Genomic DNA, 27,529 nt, shown 5'->3' on the forward strand with positions numbered 1-27,529 from the left:
ATTAAATCTATCATGTTGTTATTTGAGCTCCGAAAGTATTAGAGTCTGTAAAATTGACAAGGTTCTTTAATTTTTAATGCTTCCCCAAGTGCCTGTCAATTATATAAAGCCATGAGTAATGAATGGCGTAAAACACAGTTCCGAGTTTTATTTTTTAGTGAGTATATTTATTCCATGTTAAAACATCACATTAAAAATGCTACAATAAAACAAACAAAAAATATAGAACTTTCTCTAACTTATTAATCCTTATCTTCGCCTAGGATTTTTCACACAGCTGATGTTACTTTTCTTTAATCTACTCTGACTAGTACTTTCCCTTACTCATTCTTTATAGTGCTCCTATATAATCTTCATCCAGACCTATTCTCTAGTATAGACAGGGCAGCACAAGCTGCAGATGCCTCTGTCGGTAGTAAAATAAATACTTCTCATCTGGGTTATGGGAGAATTAAGGGGATGGAGTTAGTGAAAATTCCAATTAAGGGTTTAATAACATAGCTCCAAATAATCTCTCCAGGATTCTCCTTTCTCACTTTCTCAAGACCCTCAAATCAATCAAAAGGGGTTTAAGGTTACAAGCTACTAACCAAATTGTTTGAGAGAAAATTTTAATAAGAGTAAAATAATAATTTGGCTATCACTTCAATAACTTCAAAGTCAAATTAGCTTTGTTTTCCACAAAAACTATGTTGTCAGGGTAGTATAAATGTAAATGTACAGTGTTATTACGAGTTGACTTTTTTAGTTTTTGTTTCACGTTGTTAGACAAAAATATTTTTAAGATTGGATTCCAGCTTTCTACTTGATAAAACAACTTTTACTACATTTTCAATAGTTCCTTATACTTATAGTATATTTGCATATACTATATGCAAATTAGGATTAAAAGTTTCAAATCATCTAATTGTTATGCACAGTTGACTCTTGAACAACAAGGGTGATGGGGAAGTCTACCCTCTACGCAATCAAAAATCTGCATATAACTTTGGATGCCTCAAAAACTTATCTACTAATAGCCTGCTGTAGACCAGAATTCTTACCAATAACTTAATGCTGTGCAACACATTTTTTTTTTTATGTTATAGGTATCACACACTGTATTGCAATAAGAAAAGAAAATGTCATTAAGAAAATCATAAGGAAAAGAATACACATTTACAGTACTGTGCTGTAAAAAATCCATGTTAAAATGGATCTGGGCAGTTCCAGGCAGTTCACACCTACGTTGTATAAGTTCACACCTATGTACTGTATATGTATGCTCTATAAAACAAAAGGACAGGGAGGGAAAAAAGAGACAAAGAGAAAAGGGGACATTTTTTTCTTCTGTTTTAAACAAGAAAACTTGAAAAAGGTTTTTTTTTTTTTTAATTGGAATTGAGTTTCTCAAAAGAGGAAATATAAAGTATGTTTTATGGGAAATCACTTGTTTTAATAAAAGGTAAAATACTGATATATGAACCAGAAGGTGGTGCTATAATTCCATGTTGGTACTGATATTTTAGAATATAAAAGCAGTATTTTTTCTTTTATGACTGTAATATCTTGAGTTTTATAAATCTTTTATAATTGAAAAAATATAGCTAATTGGATTCATCAATTCTAGAGATATCTACTTAATACTAATTTTTAAAGTTGTAGGCTAACTTTAAAAATTCTTAAAGTCTAATAACTATGTACTAGAATACTAAAAATACTTAAAAGTTATTTCCACACAGAATTTTAACGAAACATTAATATTTCACGTGACAACTATCAAATCGAACACACAGACTATAAACAGATGAACCAATAAAATCTAATTAGATAATCTAAACAATAATAAAAAAGAAAAAATACTCCTTTTTTCCTTCAAAATAATGTAGTCAATTTTCTTATAGATTACCCAGGGCTATTATTACACTTTTTAATTTATAGAGATAAAAAAAGATAATTTCTCTAGTAATTTGTCTGGTAATTTCAAGTGAATTTCATTTTTTCTCTTGGTTTAACTTCATCTAAGACCTTTTCTCTCTCTAGAAAAATATGTAACTTCCCATCACCTAAAAAACCCAAAAAGACCTTACTGTGTACCTTGTAATACTGGATGGCCACCATCTGTGTCTGCGCTGCTGGTCTTAAAATGTGTTATGGAATAGAGCACTAAAATACTCAACACATTTCTCATGGTGAACTTTCTGACCTATTTCCAAATACAAAAGGAGAATCATACCCTTACTTTCTCAGCGTTAACTGAAAATGTACTGCTGCTTTTTGATTAACATTAAAATTATATTTTTATTTAATTTGCAATGAGCATTTTTGATTTTTCATTACAACATATTAGTCAGTACAGATGGCAAGATGGTATGCACGAGAGCCTCCTGGGTACAATATGCAAGTCCCAGATGGAGTGTTTCCAACAGGATGTAAACCATGGTCCACAAGCCTCTACTTTAAAAAACATATTACTTAGCACACTGCCAACAAATGTCAACACAAAAATACAGTGCTATAATGACTTCACTCTGTAAAAGACACGTACTGGCACGTAAGTTTTCCTTAAAAAAGTAAAATACAGTAAAGCAGTGTAATCGTAGCATAAAAATATTTAAGTATTTACTCAATATCGAAAAAAACTCATATACCAAATGGAATTCAAAAATTCTTCATAAAAATATTGCAGTATGTTAAAATTTATAGAAAATCCTTAAAATATACAACATGTACAGTAGCCAAAGTCCTAGAGAAGTTCACGCAGAAAATTCTATAATTAGTGATTTGGACATTTCAGTAACTCTGCAGTTTCTTCAAACCTGAAATATAACAAATAAATAATATGTTAAGTAAAACAAAAAGTCATAATGAGGCATAGGATTTAAGTGGCTGAAAATTATGCTTTTGAGCCCAAAATAAATTTCCTACTTTTCTTATTTACAGGTATAAAAAATAAATTAAGTATATACCATGGCCAGAGGGGAGAAATACCACTAAAGTCAATTATGAGTCTTCAATTCTCAGAGCATGAGTTATTTTAGTACTTATGAAATTTCAAAGCAATATAGTCCCCTGAAGTAGGATGCTGCATAATCATCTTACACAAGTTCATTTCATATTTCCTTTCAACTGCTTTTACTATTTCATATTCGTACAAGACACAAGTATCATTTTTAGTATTATTTTACCAATAACTGAAAGACTAGCAATACTTTAACAATACTTAAAATGTCTCCAAACCATCCACCTACATATATTTAATATTTTGATAAATCAGTTATCAAAGGTAGATAATACTTTTGATTAACTTCAACCAGAAATATCTGTGCACTGTTTAATCCTACAATTAATTCCATTAACAATGTTTTACATCACTTGTTGGAAACCAAAATAGTGACTCATCTCACGAACACATAACTGTAGGGGGATTTATTATCCACTGGAGTCCTGAAGGAAATTCCACACCTGATTGAGAGACCTTTAAGGTTTGAAACACATATGCACTTTCTATATATACTGTAATCCAATACAACTCCCTACAGAGAAATGAATTTCTGTTCCCCCTTTCTGTTACTTACATTTTTTTCATCCTTTCCATTTTCTGGATTGTTGTTTCCTTTAATTTAAAAAGCAACAAATTTAGGCGATTTCTCAAAGTAAACCATCATCAAAGATGGACCGTGAACATATAAAACAGTCTAAAACATTTCATTAAGTACTGTTTACTTATCATAAAGAATTTTTACGAGAGATTAAGATTTACATTTCACTATTTTTCTTGCCAATGCATCTACAACCAAATCTAGTGCTTGCTTATTCTCCTGCCCTTAGAAAGGAAATCATCTAGGCAGTTGCCAGTTTTTCTTACCTCTGAATTCTCTTTCAGACCACAGTAACAAACCATTGGGGTTCTGGGAATTGAATCTGATGACACTGTACTATAACCAGAGGATAGAGGAACACTCGTTTGCCTCTCCTCTTTGCCTTTTCTATCTGTGGAGAAATTAATATTTAGGTTATCTTCACAGTGCAGTCACATCTAAAAATTTTATTTGTAAATGGAAGAAAAACAGACATTTTAATATAAAATGGCTACTGGTATTGACCCAGATAAATTGTTATTATTCTTTTAAGATTATACCTAGAGATCTAGATGTTAAAAACTGGCCAGTAAAAATTATAAAAGGTACTACTATCTTTATCCTGATAGTCCTGATAGCAAGTAGGCAAGTTCATAATTTATTTTTAAGTATCAGCTACTGACTCATGAATATTCTTTTCTGAAGATGGTTGCAACTATTACTTATGCTGAGTATAGTTTTGAAAAATCAATAAAGATTCCCTCCTAAGTTAACCTGTATGGAAAAAACAATGCCTAAAATTCAGGGTTTAAAGATTTTTTTTTTTCTAAAGAAGTGAACAACTTTCCACCTCGTACACCGATACTATTCATGCGACAAAATGATGGCAAATCTTTCCTATGACTAAATCAAATATAGAACATCACTTATAAGACATGCTACTATTAAATCAATCCCATTAGCCCTATGTTTTAGTCAAGATACATATGACTGCAAAATCAAGGCCAGAAAAAAAAAATAAGCACCCATTTAAACTGGTTTATATGAAGACAGTTTTATTGTAAGCCTACAAAGACAACCTCAAATAGGGAAAAGGCATTACCACCTGAAGACTGAAACAACTGGAAAGACTTTTACTTTCATTTCACACAGAGCCATCTCTTTTGTCTACTTCTCTTACCTATTTACTCCATACATCTGCTTACTTATCAGCATGAACTTGGAAGAAAAAGGCCAGCCTAGCCCAGGCTCAACATCTCGACTGACTTAGTATCCTAATTCCAAATTCCCAAGGGAGAGAAAATGCTCTGGCTCAACACCTTTTGAATTGGCATTCCCCGGATTAGGTGTTTACTCTTGATTCAGTTGGTCAAGCTCAGGGATCAAGATCACATAGTACAATTTTGAAGATTATCTATACCCAGCTCTTTTAACAGGGGCTTTTGGCAATAGGTAATTTCAAGGAATAACCTGAAACTAGGCAGGAACTATATCTACCATTCCCTAATCTTGGATTATTTTCCATGGATAGAGATGAGTATCCTTGAAAAGAGCTGAACATTTTTTAAGCTGTTCAAAAATAATGAGGTTTTAAGTCCTAGGACAGGAAATAAGAAGTGGGAAGACAGAATGGAAACTGAATGGAAGGTGAAGGAACAGCTTTCTGCTCTGCTCTCTGGGGCCTAGACTTGGAAGTATCTATCTAGCCTTCAAGGGTATATACCTCACAATGGGAAAAAGCTGGTATTAGGCAGGCTATGGAGGCTATTGGGAAAGCCACATAGGGCATTCCAGAGATTACAGAATGGGACATATACAGAACACAAGCCATATTTTAATAGCCAGATCGATGAAGTGTGTATTACTTTCTGTGACGATTTTTCCTATTGCTTTCCTAAGTCTTTAGTATACAGTCTTCGTTGTTTAAACATAATGGCTTTTAACTGTGCTATGGGAAGTTGAGAAAAGATCTGGCAACTAAGTTCAGGTTGGAAAAGATGGGGTGCCTGGGTGGCTCAGTTGGTTGAGCGTCCAACTTCAGCTCAGGTCATGATCTCACAGTTCGTGAGTTCAAGCCTCATGTCGCACTCTGTGCAGACAGCTCACAGTGGAGCCTACTTCAGATTCTGTGTCTCCCTCTCTCTCTGCTCCTCCCCCACTTGTGCTCTGTCTCTGACTCTCTCAAAAACAAATAGACTTTAAAAAAAAATTTAAGTTCAGGATGGAAAAGAAAGGGAAGAGTAGTAGTCCCTAGGGCAATTATTGTTTACAGTTTCAGAGTCATTGCCAATAGATCTCTATGAAGAAAGGGGATCTGTAAGATCTAGATTTTCTAGCCAACTTCCCATGACCTTTAATATTTAGCTGACAACTTTGGAGAATTACCTTACTGCATTAAGAGAACTCGTTAGGTCCTTTGCCATTTAACTATACAGGTATCTCCCGCTTATCAAAAGTTCACATTATGCCACTTTGCTTTTAAAGAAGATCCACATTAGTACCTGTTTTTGCTAACCAAAAGAAATCAAGGAGGATTTTCACTTTTTTTGAATAAAGGCAAAAAAATGAAAATAGCATTCAGCACTTGTTTCACAGCAAGTTATTTTAGAGGCATCACACACCTGGAGCAGCGAGAGTGGCCCGCAAAGCTCCTTCCCTGGGAGTTACACTCAGCATCTCAGCATCAAGCCGCCATAGCTTTGAACTGTTTCTGTGAGCAACTGCTTTATCGGGACTTATTTTGTGCATCCATTGGCAAGATGTGTCCTAAGGCATCAAAAAAGCCTACAAAAAGTTATTTTTGAGGTGTGGGAATGCTCAAAATATTTTCCCTATAAATTCTTTGCTATAAATTCATGTTAATAAATTCTTTGCTTGGTACTACTTTGCTTTATGCATTTAGGCTTACGAAAGGTTTCATGTTAATGCTCCTCTTTCCAATAGCGGGGAAAACTAATTTGTAAACCAGTCCTTCCCAATCAAGGGAAAATATGTCCAGCTGATTTTTGGATATTTGGTCTTAAGTATTTCATACATAACTTCGTATTTTCAAAAGTGAATCCATTTTTCCCCAACTGTCTCCTTAATTCTCTATCAAAGAGTACCGACTATGTACCCAATCACACAAGTCAAATACAAGTGGTCCGTTTTGACTTCTTCTCTCTCTTTCACCACAACTTCTATCAGCAATCAAGAGCTATCAATTCTAACAACTAAGTAATTTTTTTCTTAATCCTTACTATCATAGCCTTAGTAGACACCCTCATTATTCTGAAATAAAGGATCTGAAAGACGCTTCAAATTACCGCCCTTTCCTGTGTTACTTTCCTATAATGAACCACTTTTCTGTTTTAAGATGATTTCTCTGAAATATAAATCTGATTGTATTTACTTTGCTAAAAATCTATGACCCCATATAAACTCCATGATTTTATCTTTCTACTCTTCTGTTTCAACTTCCTTCATATGCCCACATGTACCCTTCCTTCTAGTCATACTGGATCCATACACTTGTGACACTATAACTTTATTAATTTTTTTCTTATGAGGAAAAAGGCACAAAAAGAGCAAAGCAAAAAACAAAGAGCATTCATGGTCATGGCCTATCCAATAATTAACAACCAGGTCACTGTATCCCCAACTGAACATAATTATTTACGTTCATAGAAAACCATCATATGAGGTCACTTCATTACCTTGATGAAACAAACAAGACCAACTCTGTCATGTCTGAATACAGACAAGGACACCATGTAAGCAGCAAACACGCAAAGGACCAGCTATAGTGCTCTCCCAACTAATATTAAGTACTTCTTTTCCACTGAAAATTTCAGCATTCATTCTTATCATCACTCATCAAAGTGTTCCCGCTTCCTAACAGAACACAAACTAAAAGAACGCTCATTTTAAACAGTCTCCAAAATCACCCAGTGTAAGTGCAATCCTTATAATAAAAGCCTCTCCTCACTGATTTTTTAACAAACACAGAGATGCCTTACAGCCCCCCACGGAAACACTATTTCTAATAAAGGGAAAACAAATCTGAAACTTCTCAAAAACCATTCCCAACTTAACATAATCCTAAAATGAGATTGGTGAATTATTGCTCTCAACTTCCAAGTGAAATCAAACTCTCTGGTTCCATGTAACATGCATATTTAAGGGACAAAGTGTAAGAATTTATAAACTTAACTCTTTTAACTGATCACTGTTAGATTATAAATTTCTTGAGACCATATATTTATCTTGTTCATAATCTACAACCCATTTCAGATGATGGCCTATCTGCCTATCACTCTAAGTCTTAGTACATTGGCTTATATTTGGTTATGTGTTAACTCAATGACTTAAAGGTAGGTCTGTAAAAATGTTAATATAATTATAATTGTGAACATGCAAAACCAAACTTAGAAAAGGCAAGCGTTTGCAAATAGCAGGCATTCAATACTCTTACACTACATAAAAAACTGAACGCCATTATATACAGATATTGGAGCTAGAAGTACAGACCTAATTTCTGTCTGCTATGCAGATCATAAGGTAAAGATCCTGACCTCAAAGATCTCAGAGTTGAGCTTTGACATTTGTTGAATAAATGAATGAATGATAAATTTGAAGAGGAAACATTTACCAAACCTGAAATCTGTAGTCTAATAAATTTATTGCCTGAAATAACACTTCAAATCATTATATAGTAACCTAATCATTGAAACTGTCCTGCCATAAAACTGACATGTATACTAAATATACAGTAGTTAAGAGAAAATTTCAGAGCCAAGTTCCCCAGATTAAAATATGCTCCATTATTCAATTGCTGTGTGGTCTTTGGCGTATTTAATCTCTCTGTACCTCAGTTTCCTCTTCTGTAAAATATGGATAATTACAGTACTTGAATGTTTGCTTTGAGAATTAAATTTGTTAATACAGCAGTTAAGGACAGTGTCAGGTACATAGTACTATAATGCTGGTGTTGTTATACACAGTAGCTGAAAGATTTAATGATATTAAGCATCCACAGATTTTAAAATGTTTTTTTGTTATGAATTCTCAGTTGGACAAAATATCTCTTCTGCAAATATGATTTAATTATTAGCATAAGACAAAATCTAGAACTTTGTCTATTCAAAAAGTATAATAAAAAATAAAAGCTATCACCGAAAAAAAGCCCAGAAATATTAGCTTTGCTGCTCAGTCACAATGAAAATGTCAGTAATCTAGTGCAAGTAAGTGATATGGAGAAGACATTATCATCATTTAACTGATTAAATTCGAGAGGCTTGTAATACATTACAGGTTACTGACAAATGTTTTTTTTTTTACTTATGTTATTTACAGAGGTGGAAGCTATCATAAGTTTAAATTAAAAACTCTGGAGTTCCATGGTTATTCTAGAGAATTTAGCAATTAAAAGAGTAAAATAAAATGCCTCTATAAAAGTTTGCAATTTTGTACACGGGACTTTATTCAGCCACTACCTCGCGTAAGATATGTAAACTGGCTTTATTAAGCAATCCTTGGCTTCAGTAGTCCATAATTTCAATACTGTCTTTTTTCCTAGGAGATTTGTAGCTTCTAAAAAATAAGGCTTGGGACTATTAAAATTATCAAATACCTATAAAAATCATCTTCCTGAAAACTCTTTACCTTACCACCAATACCACTGCCATAATATTACAACTTACCAGAATTCAGAATATCCAAGTCATTACTGGATTCATAGTCTTCATTCACTTGACCAAAGTTTATATATTCATCATTCTGGAATAATATAATTTAGTATTTAGAATAAAATGAAGTGTTCTCATTTTATATTCTTACTATTCTATACTATATTCTTACTATTACTATTCTTACTATTAAGCATAAAAGATAACAAGATAAATGTTTAAATTTTAATTGTTTGTAAAGCAATACATAAATACCACTATGAATATGAAATAACCTTTCAAATGTGGAAGCAGAGGTAACATTCTTGAATCAACTAACTTTACTGTTAGGAAGGAAAGATAGACTAGAACCAGAAATTGAAATCCTAAGCAAATCAAAACAAATTTCTCAGACTTCATAAGGCAATGGCAAATTTGGTAACTGTTTCCAGGAAATTTATAACTTGTAAATAAGAAAAGGAAGTCATAATTTTAATTGTTACTGTTCTGTCCACTTTTTTCTTTTCACTAGAAAAATAGGACCTTTGTACAATTAAAGAATATAATTTCAAGCTCTTCATAAAAATCAAACATTATCGTACCTTTTTTTAAATGCTTACAGTATCAACAGCTCTAAAAGCTGAACCTACAGAGGCTTGCCAGATTATCTCAGTTGCTAAAGAGAAAAACAATAACCACAATAGCAGCAACAAAATGGGCTATATCTAAATAGGGCCTCATTTCAACTAAACACTTTCCCATTACCTAAATATTCTTCTAGTTTTTCTAAAAGAATACACACTTAACAATGTATCTGAGATATCCCATAAATGTTAAAGATAGGAAATACCTTTTTAGACAAAAGCATTTCTGTTTCAAGAAGAGTGACACGACTTAGAAGATTAGCCCAGGTTTTTTCATTTACCATCACTTTTCCTTTCATTTTTTCTTCCAAAGAGTCTAATCTACTCTCTACCAAAGTCAGTTTCTTAAGTTTTTCTTGGCATTCAGCAAGCATAGTCTGTAGTGCAGTAATCTCATGATTAATTTTAATATCCTAAAATGATTAGAAAGGTTAAAAGTTGTATTAGACAGACTGAAATTGTTTTAAAAATCAATGTATTTCCATTTCCACAGCGTTATTTCAATAGTTATAACAGGCATACAGCATGAGAGTTAAAAGACTATGATCTATACAGGCAGAATGCTCAGACACTGAAACTACCTCTTCTGAGATGTGTGACCTTGGTGTTTCAATTTATATATAAACGTGTGTGTGTGTGTATGTGTGTGTATATATACACATATATGTGTATATATACATATATATATCTCCAACAGTTTGTACTTCATATAGTTCATCTGAAGATTAATTCTGCATGAAGCTATTGGAAAGGCACCTGGTAATATAATAAAACTATCACTAACTAGCTATTTGTAACAGCACCCAGCACAAAGCTAAGAGGGAATGACCAAAATATGACAGTGCTTTGAAACTGTTCAGTTTGCTATTAACAGGAAATCAGCCTAATGACCATATGGTAGTTTTTATAAATGCCAATTATAAACTGCAGTGTATAGAAGTTACAAGAAATAGAAGATAGAAAAGGAAGTTAGCAGAGCAGTATAGATAAGACACTATAAGAAGGTCTGTGGCAATAAAGTAATAGAAAAGGTATTCTAAAAGAGAAGAAGATAGCAAGGGCCCAAAAAAGAAAATAAAATGGCAGGAGGGAGTGTGTACCAGTTTTTTCCATTCTTTAATGAGAGGGATAGATGATACAGAACCTTCACTGTACAAAGCAGTGTATTTCTGTCTCTAACCAGACTTTAAATTCCTTGAAGCAAAGTACGGTCTCTTATTCAACTTTGCATTACCCATAACACCTGGCCCCATACCCTAAACATAAGGAGCAAATAGTATCTGTTGAATTATAAACAGTAGACTTATTCTTTTTTATTTTTTTTTTAATTTTTTTTTCAACGTTTATTTATTTTTGGGACAGAGAGAGAGAGACAGAGCATGAACCGGGGAGGGGCAGAGAGAGAGGGAGACACAGAATCGGAAACAGGCTCCAGGCTCTGAGCCATCAGCCCAGAGCCCGACGCGGGGCTCGAACTCCCGGACCGCGAGATCGTGACCTGGCTGAAGTCGGACGCTTAACCGACTGCGCCACCCAGGCGTCCCTAGACTTACTTATTCTTAAATAAAGTGTTGTGTCATAAGTAATAATGCAAAAAGCTAGAGATATTCCAAAGTTTAGGTGCTGAAGTAATCATGTACATCAAAGTAAGAAATACAGGCATCTGTTAAAGAAGTCCAAAATTCTTACTTGTTGTCCAGACTTGATTTCAGGGAACTTTACTTCAGGAACCTTTATTTCAGTAGTCTTTAAGTCACACACATCAAATGCTCCACTAACATCTGTTACTGTACTTCTCGTATCTTCAGGAATGTTAACACCATCTTCATTATACAGGTGACGGATCACCACAGCTTTTGTCTGCATAGAGAAAAATATGTCAGAGCTGCTTCAATGTTCTCCTCATACAATTATTTTCAACATATACATAATTTTGCAGAAGAAATACCTTATCTTCCCTTTAAAATTTATGAAAGTTTAAATTATAACAGTAAGGTATATATCAAACATTGATTAAACTGTTAATATTACTAATATTTTATGATGATGAAATTGCAGTTATTATTTTTGGAGCATTCTTACATAATAGAAAAACTGAAGTAACTATTTACTAATGTCTGGGATTTGATTCATACTGCTTCAGAATTGGGGGGAAGATGTTGGAAAAGTGGTTATAATAAAGATGAAACAAGATTAACAAGGGGTCGATAATTTGCTGATAGTGCGAATTGGTACTTTTATAAATGTTTGAAACATCCCATAATAGGTTGCCACATAATTCACATAAATAATCAAGAATTGGCTCCGTGAGTAGGACCCATTACAATTTTTTTCTATTAAACAAACCAGAAAATATCAGCTCTTCAGCAAACAATTCAAAATTAATGACAAAAGTCCTGAGAATAAGGCATTAGGTCAAACTATGCATTCAGACAAGACTCTCCTGCCTACCTCCTTTACCTTAGACTGCATATGCACTATAAAAATATCATATAATGTAACACAGAATTCACAAATCATACTCTACAGAAGGAACTGGGAAAAGAGATAATTTGTTTTAGTACTGACTTAATCTCTAACTGTAAACAAAGGAATGTACTTACTGATTCCAACTTTTAATATTAAAATTTCTGATAAAGATCCGATGCAACTGATTAAAATTTGACTAATAACAAACAATACTTTAAGAAAAACAAGTCTAATGCCGTGAAATTTTGCACCTTTCCTTGTTAGGACAATATATATTACTACTCAGCCCCAAAACTGAAATAGAAGATTGAAAAATACATTTAGTTATATCAGCCTTATATTTAGTAAGTGCTTATAGTGCCTGTACTAAGAACAGGAAGGTTAAAAAAAAAAAAAAAAAAGCAGTATAGGGACGCGAGGGTGGCTCAGTTAAGTGTCCAACTCTTGGTTTCGGCGCAGGTGATGATCCCACAATTAGTGAGACTGAACACTGGGTCAGGGTTTGTGCTGAACATGGAGCCTGCTTGGGATTCTCTTGGTGCCAGCTTGGGATTCTGCCCTCTCCCTCTGCCCCTCCACCACTTGCATGCACTCTTTCAAAATAAATTAAAAAAACATTTTTAAAAAAGGTGGAAGAAATTTCTTGTTTATATTAATTCTTATATATTGGGGAAAGATACTAGATATAAACCACTTAAAAATTAGAAAATCATATAAAACTAACAAGAGTTAGGTAAGACAAGTGATTGATAGGAGGCGCCTGGGTGTCTCAGTCGGTTAAGCGTCCAACTTCAGCTCAGGTCATGATCTCACAGTCCGTGAGTTCAAGCCCCGCGTCGGGCTCTGTGCTGAGAGCTCAGAGCCTGGAGCCTGCTTCAGATTCTGTGTCTCCCTCTCTCTTTCTGCCCCTTCCCTGCTCATGCTCTGTCTCTCTCTGTCTCAAAAATAAATAAAAACATTTAAAAAAAAAAGTTATTGATATAAGAATGCTTTCCCTACAGTAAAATGTCATTATCTGTTATAGAGGCATACAAGTAGCTTTTTAATAGATTGTTGTAACTCATGTACATTGTACTGGGAAGAAATAATTCTCTGGATTTTACTTCCACCAGAAACTATTCACATCCTTTATCTAATTGCACGTTGATTATTTATCTGATATTCTATGCTTTAATCTCAGAAATGGTTTGCCCCAAAAGGAAGATTGGTAAAAGTACACTGATCATTATAAAGTAATACCTTGAACTCAATTTCTCTTGGAGATAGAAAAGCTATCCCTAAATGCATGGGACTCATTAAGCCACAAATGCTCAGAGGAGACAAGGGTAGGTAAATATTTACTAACAAAGAGAAAATATTAAAAAAAATTTACCCAAAACCAGATTATAGATTTAGGGACTATCAATCACTGGACAATATACACTCATGGTACAGAGACAGGAATTTGTGCAAATGAATTATCATAAAGTATCACTGTAACTAATGGTATGCTCCTCATACATTTCCATGTTTTAGAAAGACTAGATACATAAATAAGAGTACATGTCATGACCACATTATACAACCTTCCCAAATCATCGCTATTCTATCTGGGAAATGAGGCAGACTTAGGAAATAGAAATGTAAAAACAAACCTTGTTCATTTTACATTTCTATCTTATATGAGGATGGTTCTCCAGGTAATATACAGTATACATTGTCAAAACTCCTTAACCAAATCTGACTAAAAATGTTTTACCAGCTACTAGTCAGAAAAGTGAATCTTGTACGTTTGATTAATTAGGTAGATAAATCTTTAACACCTACATATTTTCTTAGTATCTTCCTACCTTTCCGGAAGTCATAAATCTGCCAGTGATATCAATGCCAACAGATTCTGTAGATGTCTTCTCAGTGCTTGAAGAAGGTTCTGACTTAACAGAACTGATTTTCTTTCTTTGTTGTGATGGAATCTAAAAAAAAAAAAAAAAAAAAGTACTGAGACTAAATGTATGTGAAAGCTGACGTTAAAATTATATTATACTTAAATTACATGATTTGAATTTTCATATATGAAATATGACTGCCAAATTATAAATCTAATGAGATATGTCGTCTGAAAACTAAAAAGTAAGGAAAACGCATTATGTTTGAACTGTTACCTTAGCTAGTAGCTCAAAGTCACAAATTTGTAAAAACAAATGACCAGTATTTAATAAACAGGTCCATCTGACTCCAAAGAACGATCTTTTTTTTTTTTTTTTAATTTAAATTCAAGTTACTTAGCATACAGTGTAGTCTTGGCCTCAGGAGTACAACCCAGTGAGTCATCTCTTACATACGTCACCCAGAGCTCATCCCAAAAAGTGCCCTCCTTAATGCCCACCATTCATTTAACTTACTGCCTCACAACGTACCTCCCCTCCAGCAACCCTCAGTTGGAGTCTCTCTTTTTCAAAAAAAAGTTTATTTATTCTGAGAGACAGAAAGAGCGAGTGGGGGAGAGGCAGAGAGAGATAATTCCATACAGGCTCTATTAGTGCAGAGCCTGATGTGGGGTTTGAACTCATGGAACTGTCAGATCATGACCTGCACCAAAGTTAAATGCTTAACCAACTAAGCCACACAGGTGCCTCGGAGGTGACCCGTATTTAAAGCAAACATCAGGCATAAGGTTGCCTAAATCTATGAACAATGCAGTAATTGTACTTATGTGTTAGTTGGCTATCTAGAGTATTGAATTTGTCCGCTAAAATACTAGGCAACTTAGAGTAAGTTAAAATCTATTAATAAAATTACCTTCTCAAAACTACTCAATTCCTTGTGCTTTTTCATCACACAATTCAAAATATCACAAACAATTTGGATTTTCCATTCTGCAAACCCACACTGGAGAAACTGCTTTTTTGTCAAAACTGGCTTATAATTAAATTGATCACGAAGAAGCTGTAAAGAGGAAATAGATAAAAATCCAAAATGATAAATGGTCACCTGGTCAGGAATGTAATACCATCTTCAAGGAGGAGGATCAAGGCATTAGATGGAGGTACTAAAGCGATTTGTAGGCATGGTGGTAGTCAGGACCAGGTAGGAGGTATCCAGGTAGAAAATGGGCAGCTAGGAAGTAGCAGAGAATAGATGCATGTCCAGGGAGACAACAAAATACAGTCAATGATTAAAAGGTTCAAATATCTTCATAGGTACTAGAAAAACTCCTTAACTTAGTAGAAAATAAAGAATGCCATACCAGATGTTAGAAAACAACAGTTGTTTAGTTGTTATTTGTTTAGTTCTTCTACTATATGATTTCTTAGGTCAGTAGGCCTCTGAGTTCCAATGTTTCATTTGTAAAATGAGAGAAACAGACTAACTAGACCACCAATTTTCAAAGCCTATGCTCTAGAACCCTAGGATTTCTTAGAAGTGCCTCTTAGTCTTTCAAGGAAGCTGCTGGTGTTAGAGGCAAAGACAGGGAAGATTAAACAGAGACTCTACACATAGAAAAGATCCCATGTCATTAAATGTAAACTCGCAAAAAAAAACAAAAAAAAAACAAAAAAAAAACTTGATCTGATAAATGGGTTTTATTATTTTAACAACAGTTTGAGATAACCACTGCTTGAGTAAAAATTAATAATGATCAGAAGGAATTTTTTAATCATGAGATTAAGTTCAGTCCTAATATAGTACAAGTATAGATACTAGAATAGATAGAAAATATGGTCCCAGACGTCAAGGAACATGAAATCTCAAAGCTATAGTTCTTTCTTACTAACAACTAAGTTACTCATAATTCTACAAACCACAAAATTTACTCAACAGTCACATTTCTAACTTATGCCAACATGCCAAATTTTACTAAAATTTGATATAAAAAGAGTAAATGGTAACCACAGGCAAATGTTTCCCAACTGCAATTTATTAGATTATAAAACATAAAGGGGACTTATATTTTGATTATAATAGGAACTGTCTAAATGAGAAATGCATATGAAAATACTCTCAACTATATGTGCTGTACATATATTTAAGGAGTTATTATAAAGCATTAATCTTAAAAAAATCATTATGACTTCTGAAATAATGTTTCATACAATCAAGTACCTTGTAGACAGTATCTATAAAGCGTAAGTCATTCTTCGCTATGAGCTCTATATTGGATTCCATCAGAAGTTCTGCTACATAAGGTGAGTATGAGGTAAGGGAATAGCTGATGATGGGCAAAGATGCAGTTGTATCTCCCTTTACCAAACTATTAGGAAGAAAAAGAAAAAGTTTTAAGGAGCATAATTCCACAAAGTTAGATAGAAAGGGAAATGAGATGCCGATAATTTGTAAGTTAACGTTATAGCCAAACAATTAGGAGATACACAAAACTCTTTTGACTCCATCTCCTACTCTAAATCAGTATAGCCAGATTGCTATGAAATAATAGCTTATTTACTTATTAGTTGGCATTTCAGTAATAGTACGGTCTATTCACCACAGTATTTGATGTTCCAAAGCTTAGCCTTATTTGATCAGTCCATTTTCTCTGATTAAACAAAAGTACCACCTTATAGTGCTCCAGTACACTTTACAGTTTGGCAAACACTTGTTACATTACCTCATTTGCTCTTTACAATAAACCTGCAAAGGTAAAATATTATGAATTTTAAATTACAGAGAGGAAAATAGGGCTAGAAACTGTAACTGGGCTAATCAGTTTGCATCTTCCATTTATATCAAGCTCATCAGAAATCTGTGCCTTAGATTACGTTAATTCTTCCAGTCTAGAAAGGTATCCCATTCTTTTCTACTTGTCTGTTATTCACTATGAATTATTTGTCAAGTTTCAAGCCATCCATAAAGCCATCCTCAACTTTCTGATCCAGACTGATCTCTTCCAGAATGAGCCCCAGGGTATTCAGTGTTTGATGCCTCAGGTTTTGTCTTGTACTGTTTTCTAATTGTCTACACATATGGGCATTATTTTCTCAATGTGAAATACCTTCACTGATTCTGCCACAACAAAGCAAGGAGGTATTTGTTCAATTATGCAGTTACATCTGTTCAACTGAAGTAAAAATGTGCTTACACAAAACTTGTTTTTCCACAAAATTCAAGACATAAAATTCCCCATCGTCACCCAATTTTTTTAAAAAAGGCAGAGAACAAGTACATATTAAAATTACATTTTATTTTTCAGTACAAATACAAATCTTCTTTTATATTTACAGGTATAATAATATTTTACCCAATTATAAAACTGCTGGCAATATTGCCTGTTAGTTCAAAACAGGAAATGAGAACAATACTTTTGAACAGCAAAATCTGTCCATTTTATGCACGTTATGACTAGAAGACAGCCAGGTATACATTTAATACCTCTTGTTTTTTGGTTGTTTTTGAAAGTTCATTTTACTTTGAAAGAGAGAGCAAGGGTGGGGCAGAGAGAGAGAGAGAGAGAGAGAGAGAGAGAGAGAGAGAGAATCCCAAGCAGGCTCCACGCTGTTAGCACAGAGCCTAACATAGTCCTCGATCTCACAAACCATGAGATGATGACCCGAGCTAAGACTAAGCGTCAGACACTTACCTGATTGAGCCACCCAGGTGCCCCTAATACCTCTTGTTTTAACTCAAAAATCTGTTATCTAGTTTCTGAGAACTTTGATTAGACATTGTAAGAAAACATATTACAAGTTGGCATACTGGCCCCCCAAAAAATCAGATGCTGAAAGAAAACATTTTCAAAAAATGGATAAGAAATAGAAAGAATCAAAATATGTGTGGGGGGAGTGTGTATGAGTGTGAGGGGGGCAATCTGAATAAGCAGCAAGCAGTGTTATCAATCTCAATAGACTCTGCAGTTACTACGTTGTGAAATAGTCTAAAAGCAATTGTTCTTAATGATACTCCTGAGACAGAAAATCAAATGTTTAAATGCTATACTCAAAAGACAGAAGAATTATCAGTATATTTTAGATTCCTATCCAAAATGTGTCTTAAAATGATGCTTAAAAGTAGTAGGAAGAAAACTTGGCTACTCAAACTGGTTAAATCCCAGGAAGACTAGATTTCCCTGTTTAAGGAACCAAGACATGATGAGTACATACTATGGGACACCTTCTGTTTCTCACACAGAAGGGCTATAATAGGTCATCAGAACTCATCTTTCTCCCCACTCTCCTCACTATCCTTTCATTTGTAGCCATCTCTTGGAGTTAACTCTCCCTAGTGTCCAACAGAGCATTCATTGTTGTATGTAAAGCACATTACTCCAGGATTCTCTTTTTTATTGTTTTAAACAAGTTTCACTCCACTCCTTGAACATATACCTAATCTGGACTTGTCCACTGACACTAAGTCATTGAATAAATGTCTAATTACCTGCTAATATGTACCAGGCACAATTCTAGATATGGGGATACTGCAGCAAACAAAACAAAGTACTGGACTTCAGTTGTATCCTAGTGGGGAATATTTTTTTTAATTTTTTTTAATGTTTATTTATTTTTGAGAAAGAGAGAGAGCATGGGGGGTGGGGGTGGGGGGTAAAGACAGAGAGGGAGTCACAGAAACCAAGGCAGGCTCCAGGCTGTGAGCTGTCAGCACAGAGCCGGACATGGGGCTCTAACTCACGAATCATGAGATCATGACCAGAGCAGAGGTAGGACACTTAAATGACTGAGCCACCCAGGCACTCCCAGTGGGGAATATTTTTAATCAATAATCCCAGATAAGAAGAAAAAGGAAATATAGAACAGAAGATGACAAGAGTACCATTAGGTTAGCATGAATATAGAAGGAATGCATGTTGCTACATTTACAAAGGAAAGCAGTCATATTGGAAAAGCAGAAACTAAAGCAAGTTTCAAAGTGGGGTCTATTAAATGAGTTAGCTTGGTAACAATATTTGAGCATGGTGTAAGTTCTCATAAGCAATCTATTAACTAGAATCTTCCAAATCAAAAAGAAATATCATCCAACCCAAAATGTGAGAAGATAGAATACTGTATAATTAATGAAATCCATTATATTATTTTTTATGAATTTAAAAGTTCTACAGAAACTATGCCTTACACTGGGGTATATATTGTGGTTCTACTTCTAAGAACATATTTTAAATCTCTTGAGTTAGATACAATTTTTCATTAATTCATACTTAGTAATAAAAAACCTCCTGTAGTTACTTGCTGTCTAAAACATTTTAAACATTACAGGGAAAATTTTCAATTGACCCAGATAAAACCTGTCTATTTAAATACTCCCCCAATGTCAAATCTTACCTCAAATCATTGCCAAAAAGAACACAAGTAACTTTGATACATAGCTTACCCTACACAATCCACTTCTTTAGGATAATTTAGCGAGCGAAGCACTTGTTCTAAGTTCCGTAAGCTTCTTTTTAAGTCACCAGTTGCCATTATTTAACATCACATTCAGCTCCAGCTTTTGAAATGATCTGATTTTTCACCTAAAATTAAAAATCCATAAAACACTGGTTAGATCTGTCTGTTTCTGAATCTTCTATTTGCATCCCTTATAGGAACTAACCATATTTATCTTAGCTATTTCTCTACTAACTTGACTTCCCTACTGGGCTAGTACTGTCTTCTATTGGCAGTATAGTATTCCTGAATCTAAGATATGCTTTTACCCTAAATATTTTTTCCTTACAAAAAAATGTTTGCCTTATGTTCATGTTTTTAAAATATGTCCCACGAGGGACAACTGGGGGGCTCAGTTGGTTAAGTGTCCAACTTCAGTTCAGGTCATGATCTCATAGTCCGTGAGTTCGAGCCCCGTGTCGGGCTCTGTGCTGACAACTCAGAGCCTGAAGCCTGCTTCAGATGCTGTGTCTCCCTCTGTCTCTGCCTCTCCCCTGCTCATGCTCTGTCTCTGTCTCAAAAATAAATAAAAACATTAAAAAAATAAAATAAAATATGTCCCATGATACTCTACCAAATACTGTATTTTGAACAAAGTGCCATTTGGGAGGAAACATGAACTTGAGATAATCTCCAGCAATGACTATTTTAGATGCTTATAAAGGTCACATTTAAAAAAAACCCATAAAAAATGGAGACAAGGGAATTTAGCACAGATTTAGTTATTATTCCCAGGGCTTTGACCTCACACAGTCGCCAATAGGATGCTTTGTTTAAAAAATAAAATGACAAGTTAAAAAAGATTCAGGATTCGGCTGGTAAAATATGGCAGATTAAGCGCATGTTATCTTCATTTCTTTTCTTTCAACACTACTAAAATGAAAGTAGATGATTAAAAGCCATGTATACTCACCAGGGCAAAATGAACTAGAGGGGATTCCACATGACAGAAGTACTAACAAAATTTTGAAAGACTGAAAGCAGATGAAGGAGTGACAACCAACCTAGCAGAGCAGAAACAGGCTAATCCTATCTATTTACAAGGAAACCAACAGCAGCAAGATAGTTTTAGAAATAAGGGGCCCTTAAATGCTTAAGAAAGGCTAAGGGATGAGGCCAAGGGGGTTGAAATATGGATGATGATTTGAAAGTCCATGTAAGGAGCTGCTAAAGCTAGAATTTTACTCCCCCTGCCCTCCCATAATTTGTTCAGGTGAGCAACTACCTGTTTCCCTGGGTTTAGCAATGACTTAGATAGTATCAGAGCACAATCAATAAAGTTTTAAAAAATGGTAAGTTGTACTTCATTAAAATTTAAAACTTCTGTTCTATAAAAGACATTATTAGCAAATGAAAAGATAGTCCACAGACTGGCAGAGAGTATTTACAAAACAAATACTGAATAAAAGAAGTGTTTCCCAAATATACAAAGAACTCTTATAAGAGTAAGAAAACACCCAGTTAAAAAATAGGCCATACAGTTGAACATACATATCACCAAAGATTATATACAGATGACAAAAAGCATATAAGAAAACACACTCAGTATTACATATCACTAGGTGACTGCACATTAAAAAAAAAAAAAAAAAGATACCAATACACACCTATTATAATGGCTAGAATCCAAAAAACTGGTGATACCAAATGCTTATGAAGAAACAAAAGAGACTCACTTATTGCTATCATTTAGTCATTTTGGAAGACAGTTCAGCAGATACAAAACTAAATGTAGTCTTACCATACAATCAGCAATCATGTTAACAAAGTTTTCACCAAATAGAATTGAAAACACAGGTACATATAACATCCTGCACCTGAATGTTTATGGCAGCTCTATTCATAATCACCAAAAAATGAAAGCAGCCAAGATGTCCATCAATAAGTGAATGGATGAAAAATGTGGTACATCGATACAATGGGATATTTATTCAGCAATAAAAATAAATGAGCCATAAAACCACAAAAAGATATGGATGGACCTTAATGCATCTTTCTAAGTGAAAGAAACCATCTGAAAAAGCTACACATGGTATGAGTTTAATTATATGACATTCTGGAAAAGACAAAACTATAGTGAAAATAAAGACTATAGAGATCAGTGGTTTCCAAGGATTCAGAAGGAAGAACACAAGTTTGAATAAGTAAATATAGGGGAATTTTTTAGGATAGTGAAACTATTCTGTATTACACTGTAATGGTAGATACATGACATTATGCATTTGTCAAAACCTATAAAACTTTACAGCACAAAGAGAACCCTAATGTATATGACCTTAGAAAAACCATGTAAAAGCTAGGAAACCCCAGGAAAGAATGCAGACTGTGACAAGAAAATCAAACTATATTACCAATGTGTGAAACAACCTCATAGAAGGCGTTGGATGGAAAAGGTGCTAACTTTGGAAATGAGTGGAGCTTGAGAGACTAAAGACAAAATCAACTGCATGTAAACACTCTACTCTAGTTTATAAGATGTTTCCCAAGGACTTATGAGGTAATTCTGATACTTCTATGCATATACACTGGAATTGAAAAATTAAGTAAATAGATGGTAGAATAGGAGTCTGGTTTCTCACTGCTGGAGTAGGAATTTACAGATTAGCAAGGAGAGGAGACTAGAATGAGCCATGCTTACCTAATGGATTAGTTAGAAACATCAGTATGATGAACTCATGTTGGAAACATCAGTACGATGAACTCATGTTTAGCTTCACATAGATACAGATAGTTATATACTGAAGTATTTCAAGACAGCTTAGCATACACATTTTGTTTCTCTGCTAGCGGGAAGTGATTGAAAGCAACAACTCTCCAGCAGTAAAGAGCACACCTAGCATTCAGGTCTTGGTGTGTAACATTGTTCTCCAGTAAAAGGAACCAGGACTCCCTGGAGAAATGGTCAATTCTAAGACTGGGACAGAAAATTTGTAAGATGAGCCTGAAACTTTATGTAGTTCCAGAAAGTAAGAAAGTATACACAAATCAATCCCAAATTGGTGGGGTATGTCAAAGGGACACAGGAGACAAATGAAACAGTTCCCAGTGGTCAAAGGTGAAACTCTTTGAAAGACAAAAGTAATTTAATAATACTGGATTAAATGCAAAGTATGAGCAACACAAAAATTGAATTACTATACTTCAATGCATCAACAAATAAAGGAGAAAAGTGTTATTATTTAAATACATGCGGAATAGGCATTTCATAAAATTCAACATTCACTAATGATATAATACTTAGGACATTAAGAATAGAAAAGAACTGCCTGCATTTGATAAAGGGTATCTACAAAAAAAAAAAATACAAGAAGAAATAAAAGGAATAAAGACTAAAAAGGAAGAAATAAAAATATCACTATTCACAGATGACATAATTGTATATAAAAAAATACAAAAAATAAGTGAATTTAGGATGATTGCTGGGTACAAGGCCAATATATAAAAACCAGTTGTATGTCTCTATATTCCTCAGTTAAAACATTTATTTTAAAAGTTATATGTGTAGAAATCAAGTAGCCACAAACATCACAAGCATGTGACTAAGTCTAGAATAGATATGTAAGACCTCAAAACAAAAAAACATAAAACTTTATTCAGATATATTAAAGAGGCCCTAAATAGAAAACTATATACTTGTTTAAGGATTGGAAGACTCAATAAATTGATCCATAGGTTCAATGCATTCTACCACCCCCACCTCCACTGAAAATAAAATATCTAAAGGATTTTTTGGTAGACACTGATTTGAAAATGTATATAGAAGTGCATAAGGTAAAGGACAACTAACACAATCTTGAAAAAAATCAAAATTGGAGGACTAACCACTGGATAGCAAGACTCATTGTATAACTTAAATTTGAGTTCGTGAAAATATGTACAAATAGAACAATGGAATGGAAGACTCCAGAAAAATGACCATGCGTATATTGACACTAGAATTATGACAAAGTTGATTCTTAAGAAGCTATGAAGAAAGGATGGCCCTTTTCCATAAATGGTTCTCTGTCAACTTAATATCCTGATAGAGTAAATAAATCTTGACCTCTTGATGTAAATGGTACTTCACATCTTTTACAAATTAATTCCAGGTTTGTTGAAGATCCAAACATAAAATGTAAGACACCTAGGCTTGCTGGAGATCACAGAGGAGAATATCTTTGATCTTCAGATAGAGAAAGATTTCTTATCTTAATGACTATTAAAATGAACCCCATTAAAATTAGCAACTCTGTTCATCAAAAGACATCCTTGAGCGTGGAAAGACAAACTATTGAGAGAAAGAGATGTTGTAGATAATGTAAAACCAACAAAAAGATGTGTATCTAAAATATGTAAATAATTCCCTTCAGAGCAATAAGAAAAAGAAAGACAACTCAATAGTAAAAAAGGAAGGAGACCTGAACAGGAACTTTAGAAAAGAGTAAATGTGAAAAAAAACATTCAGTCACATTTATCATTAGGAAATAACCAAAGGAAGCCCAAAATGTGGAGCTCTAGAACATTTGAAACACAGTGCTGGGAAAGGGTAAATTGGTACCACTACCTAGGAAAACTTAATGGTGATATCTACTAAAGTTGACATATACTGGGACTATGAAATAGGAATAAAACTCCAGAAAATATATGTTACAAACAGTATGTGTATGTGTATATATATATATATATATATATATATATATACACACACACACACACACACACACACACACACACATATATATACCAACAGACTAAAACAATATGTGATTTTAAATAAAATAGGTCATTTTTGTAAATCTCAAAGAAAATATCATGTAATTATATTTTTAAATGACTCATTGCATACTTGTAGGGCTTTCATTAGATTCTCAAAAAACATTATTCCCCAAAGAGACTCATAAAATAAATAAATGTATTGGTAGGTAAATAAATGCTTACGAACCTTTGCTAGAAAGCGCTCAAAGGCTTCTAAACTGTAAGTAGTCAATCAGTAAGGCAAAGGTCAATAAGGCACTTAAAAATATCTATTTGTTGGGGCGCCTGGGTGGCGCAGTCGGTTGAGCGTCCGACTTCAGCCAGGTCATGATCTCACGGTCTGTGAGTTCGAGCCCCGCGTCGGGCTCTGGGCTGATGGCTCAGAGCCTGGAGCCAGTTTCTGATTCTGTGTCTCCCTCTCTCTCTGCCCCTCCCCCCGTTCATGCTCTGTCTCTCTCTGTCCCAAAAATAAAAAAACGTTGAAAAAAAAAATTAAAAAAAAAATATCTATTTGTAACTGACCGTGGTCATTTCATAGAAGGAAAATATATAACAATACCTTGAAAAATGAATCCTCTGGAAATGAAGCTCCTTTAAAATGAAGTCATTACATTAAAAACAAAACAGAACAATTTATAAATCAGGCAGAGATAGTATAATCTTCCCCCTCCCCCCCCCAGTCAACAGTCCAGCAGTTGCCCAGGACACAAATCATCTCCTTACACACTTTCTCTGTTATCTATGCATAACTAGATTTGCAAAATCCTAAATTTAGTAGGTTTTCTATTTTAAGCCCCTAGCCACACAATTCTGTCCCCTTTTCTCCCCTCTTTAGGAACACAGTAACTTCCTGTTGCAAGACTCCTCTCCTTTAGCAACATGGTAAATAAGATGTTTTTGAATACAATTTTATACACTCATACTTGGATTTCAGTTTGTGTTTTCCAGCCAATCAATTACTTCTAAATATTTCAATTTTTAGGTAGAGGGAATTTCAGGTACCATCAAATGAGAGATAACTAGAAAAAGAGGAAGTGATCCTGAAATCACATTATACAAAATACTGGCCAAGAAAATAAACCTTATTTAACATCTTTTAGGATGACCTGGGGATAAATAGATATAGGGAAGCAGTAAGAGAGATGACTTCCAAAGTCCAGCCTTTACTTTCCTGGGAAAGAGGAAGTGGTAACTAATCTGCTTGTAACTGCAAAAAAACAAATAAACAAACAAAAAAACCACATTCTTAGGTACTGCATAGGCCAGAATATTATTGCATTAAGTTCCAGACCCACCTATTTTAATATGATTCTTCTCCTGGTAACTTTTCCTCTAAGACATTCTATAACTTTAATATAAATATATCTCTTTTCAAAAACTTCCTTTAATTCTTCTAGATGTATATTCCATCTTTCTACTGCATGCAACTTTGCTTTATTTAACACTTTGTGGTATCTTTCCTTTCTCTGAAGTCCTGGAACATATCAATGTCTCATATTATTTCTACCTCCGATAATGGAATTTCTGACAACAAAGTATGTCCTTGGAGCACATCCTCTTCCGTACCAGCAGAATAAATATTTTGAAGAAGAGTAAGATACAAGTACAGGTTGGATCTGTAGGTGAAGGAGATAAGTAATAAAACGGGATAGAAAAAATACAGGGAGAAAAAATTGTGAGTATTACACACACAAAAAATCATAGCTACTGCTATACATTATCATGAAAGACTGCTAAATCTATTATAAAAATGAAAAACACTAAAATTAGGGTATTAAAAGAAGCCAATCTACAACTTAATCACAGTTCAGCATAGTACTTTCAGAAATGGAAAATAACTTACTTTTTAAAAAACTGATTAACATTTTAAATTTATAACCCTTAACAAAAGAAATTAACAGAAAGGAACTATTACTCTATTGTAGTATAAATTCAATCATTAAGATGGAATCAACGTTGCTTCCTCCAGAGAGTTTCTCTACAAGTCATATCTGCCCAACAACTAAATTTATTGGGGGGAAGATGATGAAAACGGCATCGATGGCAGTTTATGATTTTTAATCTAGTTTACTCGCATTGCTCTCACAGGTGTTAAGTGATGCCTCCCAATGGAATGCCATTGAACTCAGTGATTTTTTGTTCAGAATGAACAAGTACACTGACTTTAACGATCATGGTCCATGGCTAAGAGTTTGTGACATAGCTTACAACACTACATAGTATCTAAAACCGTGAATCAAAAATAAAAGGAGGAGTATATGTGAGGAAAAGCTAGGTTTATGAAATTTTAGCAAAAGATATTAAGGGAAACGCTGCTCTACAACAGGGAGAAAGATCTGGAAAAGGGAAAACACTAAGAAAACAGAGAAAAACAGGCAGTACGGAACAAGAATAGAGCTCTGTAGGACTGCTGTGTTCACAGCTAAAACTGTCAGAACGTTTGTGGGTTATTTTAGCAAAATAGCGTACTCATAATTTCGGAATCAAATGCCAAGACTGATATTTTCACTGAGGGGAAAAAAATCGGAAGTTGCCTAGAAAGATACGGAAACCCAGGGAAATGCGAGCAAAGAAAACTCAACTACCTTCACCTCTTTCTTCCAGCCAGCCCTTCGGAGGAGTCGGATCAGAGTTCAGTGGTTCCGAAAGAACGAATCAGTCTGTAACTTCCCAACCCAGACCCTAAACTGTAACCTAACCTGAGAGAATTAGCTTCCGCGATTCTTCCAACTTCGCGGTTTATCATAAGGGTATGCCAGTTGAGTATATAAGCAAGGGGTCTCCTCCCTCCATTTGATTTAAAAGGATGAAAACGCAGACCTGGTCATTCGCTCCCGCCCGTGGTTTCGGTCAAGGCAGCAGGAGAGAGGCTTCCCCTGCTTAACCTGGGGCGCAGCCTCGCCAGCAGCCGCCAAGCAAACAAGTGGGCCCCGAAGGCCTCTGGCCCCGCACAGCAAGGACAGAGGGAGGTAGCATATGCGACCAGTGGTAGCCAGTGGAGCCCAGACTCCAGCAACGCGTCGCTGTGTCCCGACGCCGGCACCGAGGCGCACCCCTCGCGACGACCGTTTGTATTTAAACAGTGGGTCGCGGCGCGCCACGCGCCCGGCCAGCCCTTCAAAGCGGCA

The 27,529-nt window shown here is 34.6% G+C and overlaps 1 protein-coding gene across 15 annotated transcripts; it reads right to left on the minus strand.

Annotated features, from left to right (window-relative positions):
• Positions 1-133: 133 nt before the first annotated feature.
• Positions 134-27,481, minus strand: CEP44 (centrosomal protein 44). Of its 15 annotated transcripts, none has more exons than XM_011281576.4 (13): positions 27,222-27,479; positions 25,909-26,017; positions 24,961-24,992; positions 19,615-19,753; positions 16,402-16,549; positions 15,097-15,243; positions 14,148-14,270; positions 11,539-11,709; positions 10,056-10,262; positions 9,242-9,317; positions 3,848-3,972; positions 3,558-3,595; positions 134-2,798 (listed from the first exon to the last, which is right to left on the minus strand). In XM_011281576.4, exons 4-13 carry the CDS (start codon positions 19,701-19,703, stop codon positions 2,756-2,758), a joined length of 1,167 nt encoding a protein of 388 aa, XP_011279878.2. In that variant the 5' UTR covers positions 19,704-19,753; positions 24,961-24,992; positions 25,909-26,017; positions 27,222-27,479; the 3' UTR covers positions 134-2,755. The 15 variants fall into 15 exon arrangements, 11 of the variants coding, with proteins under 11 accessions (XP_011279878.2, XP_011279876.2, XP_044911607.1 ...); XM_011281574.4 differs by having other exon boundaries at positions 25,697-26,017; XM_045055672.1 differs by lacking the exon at positions 27,222-27,479 and adding an exon at positions 26,987-27,197.
• Positions 27,482-27,529: the final 48 nt, after the last annotated feature.

Source organism: Felis catus, chromosome B1, assembly GCF_018350175.1.
Source record: "Felis catus isolate Fca126 chromosome B1, F.catus_Fca126_mat1.0, whole genome shotgun sequence".
Taxonomy (NCBI): domain Eukaryota; kingdom Metazoa; phylum Chordata; class Mammalia; order Carnivora; family Felidae; genus Felis; species Felis catus.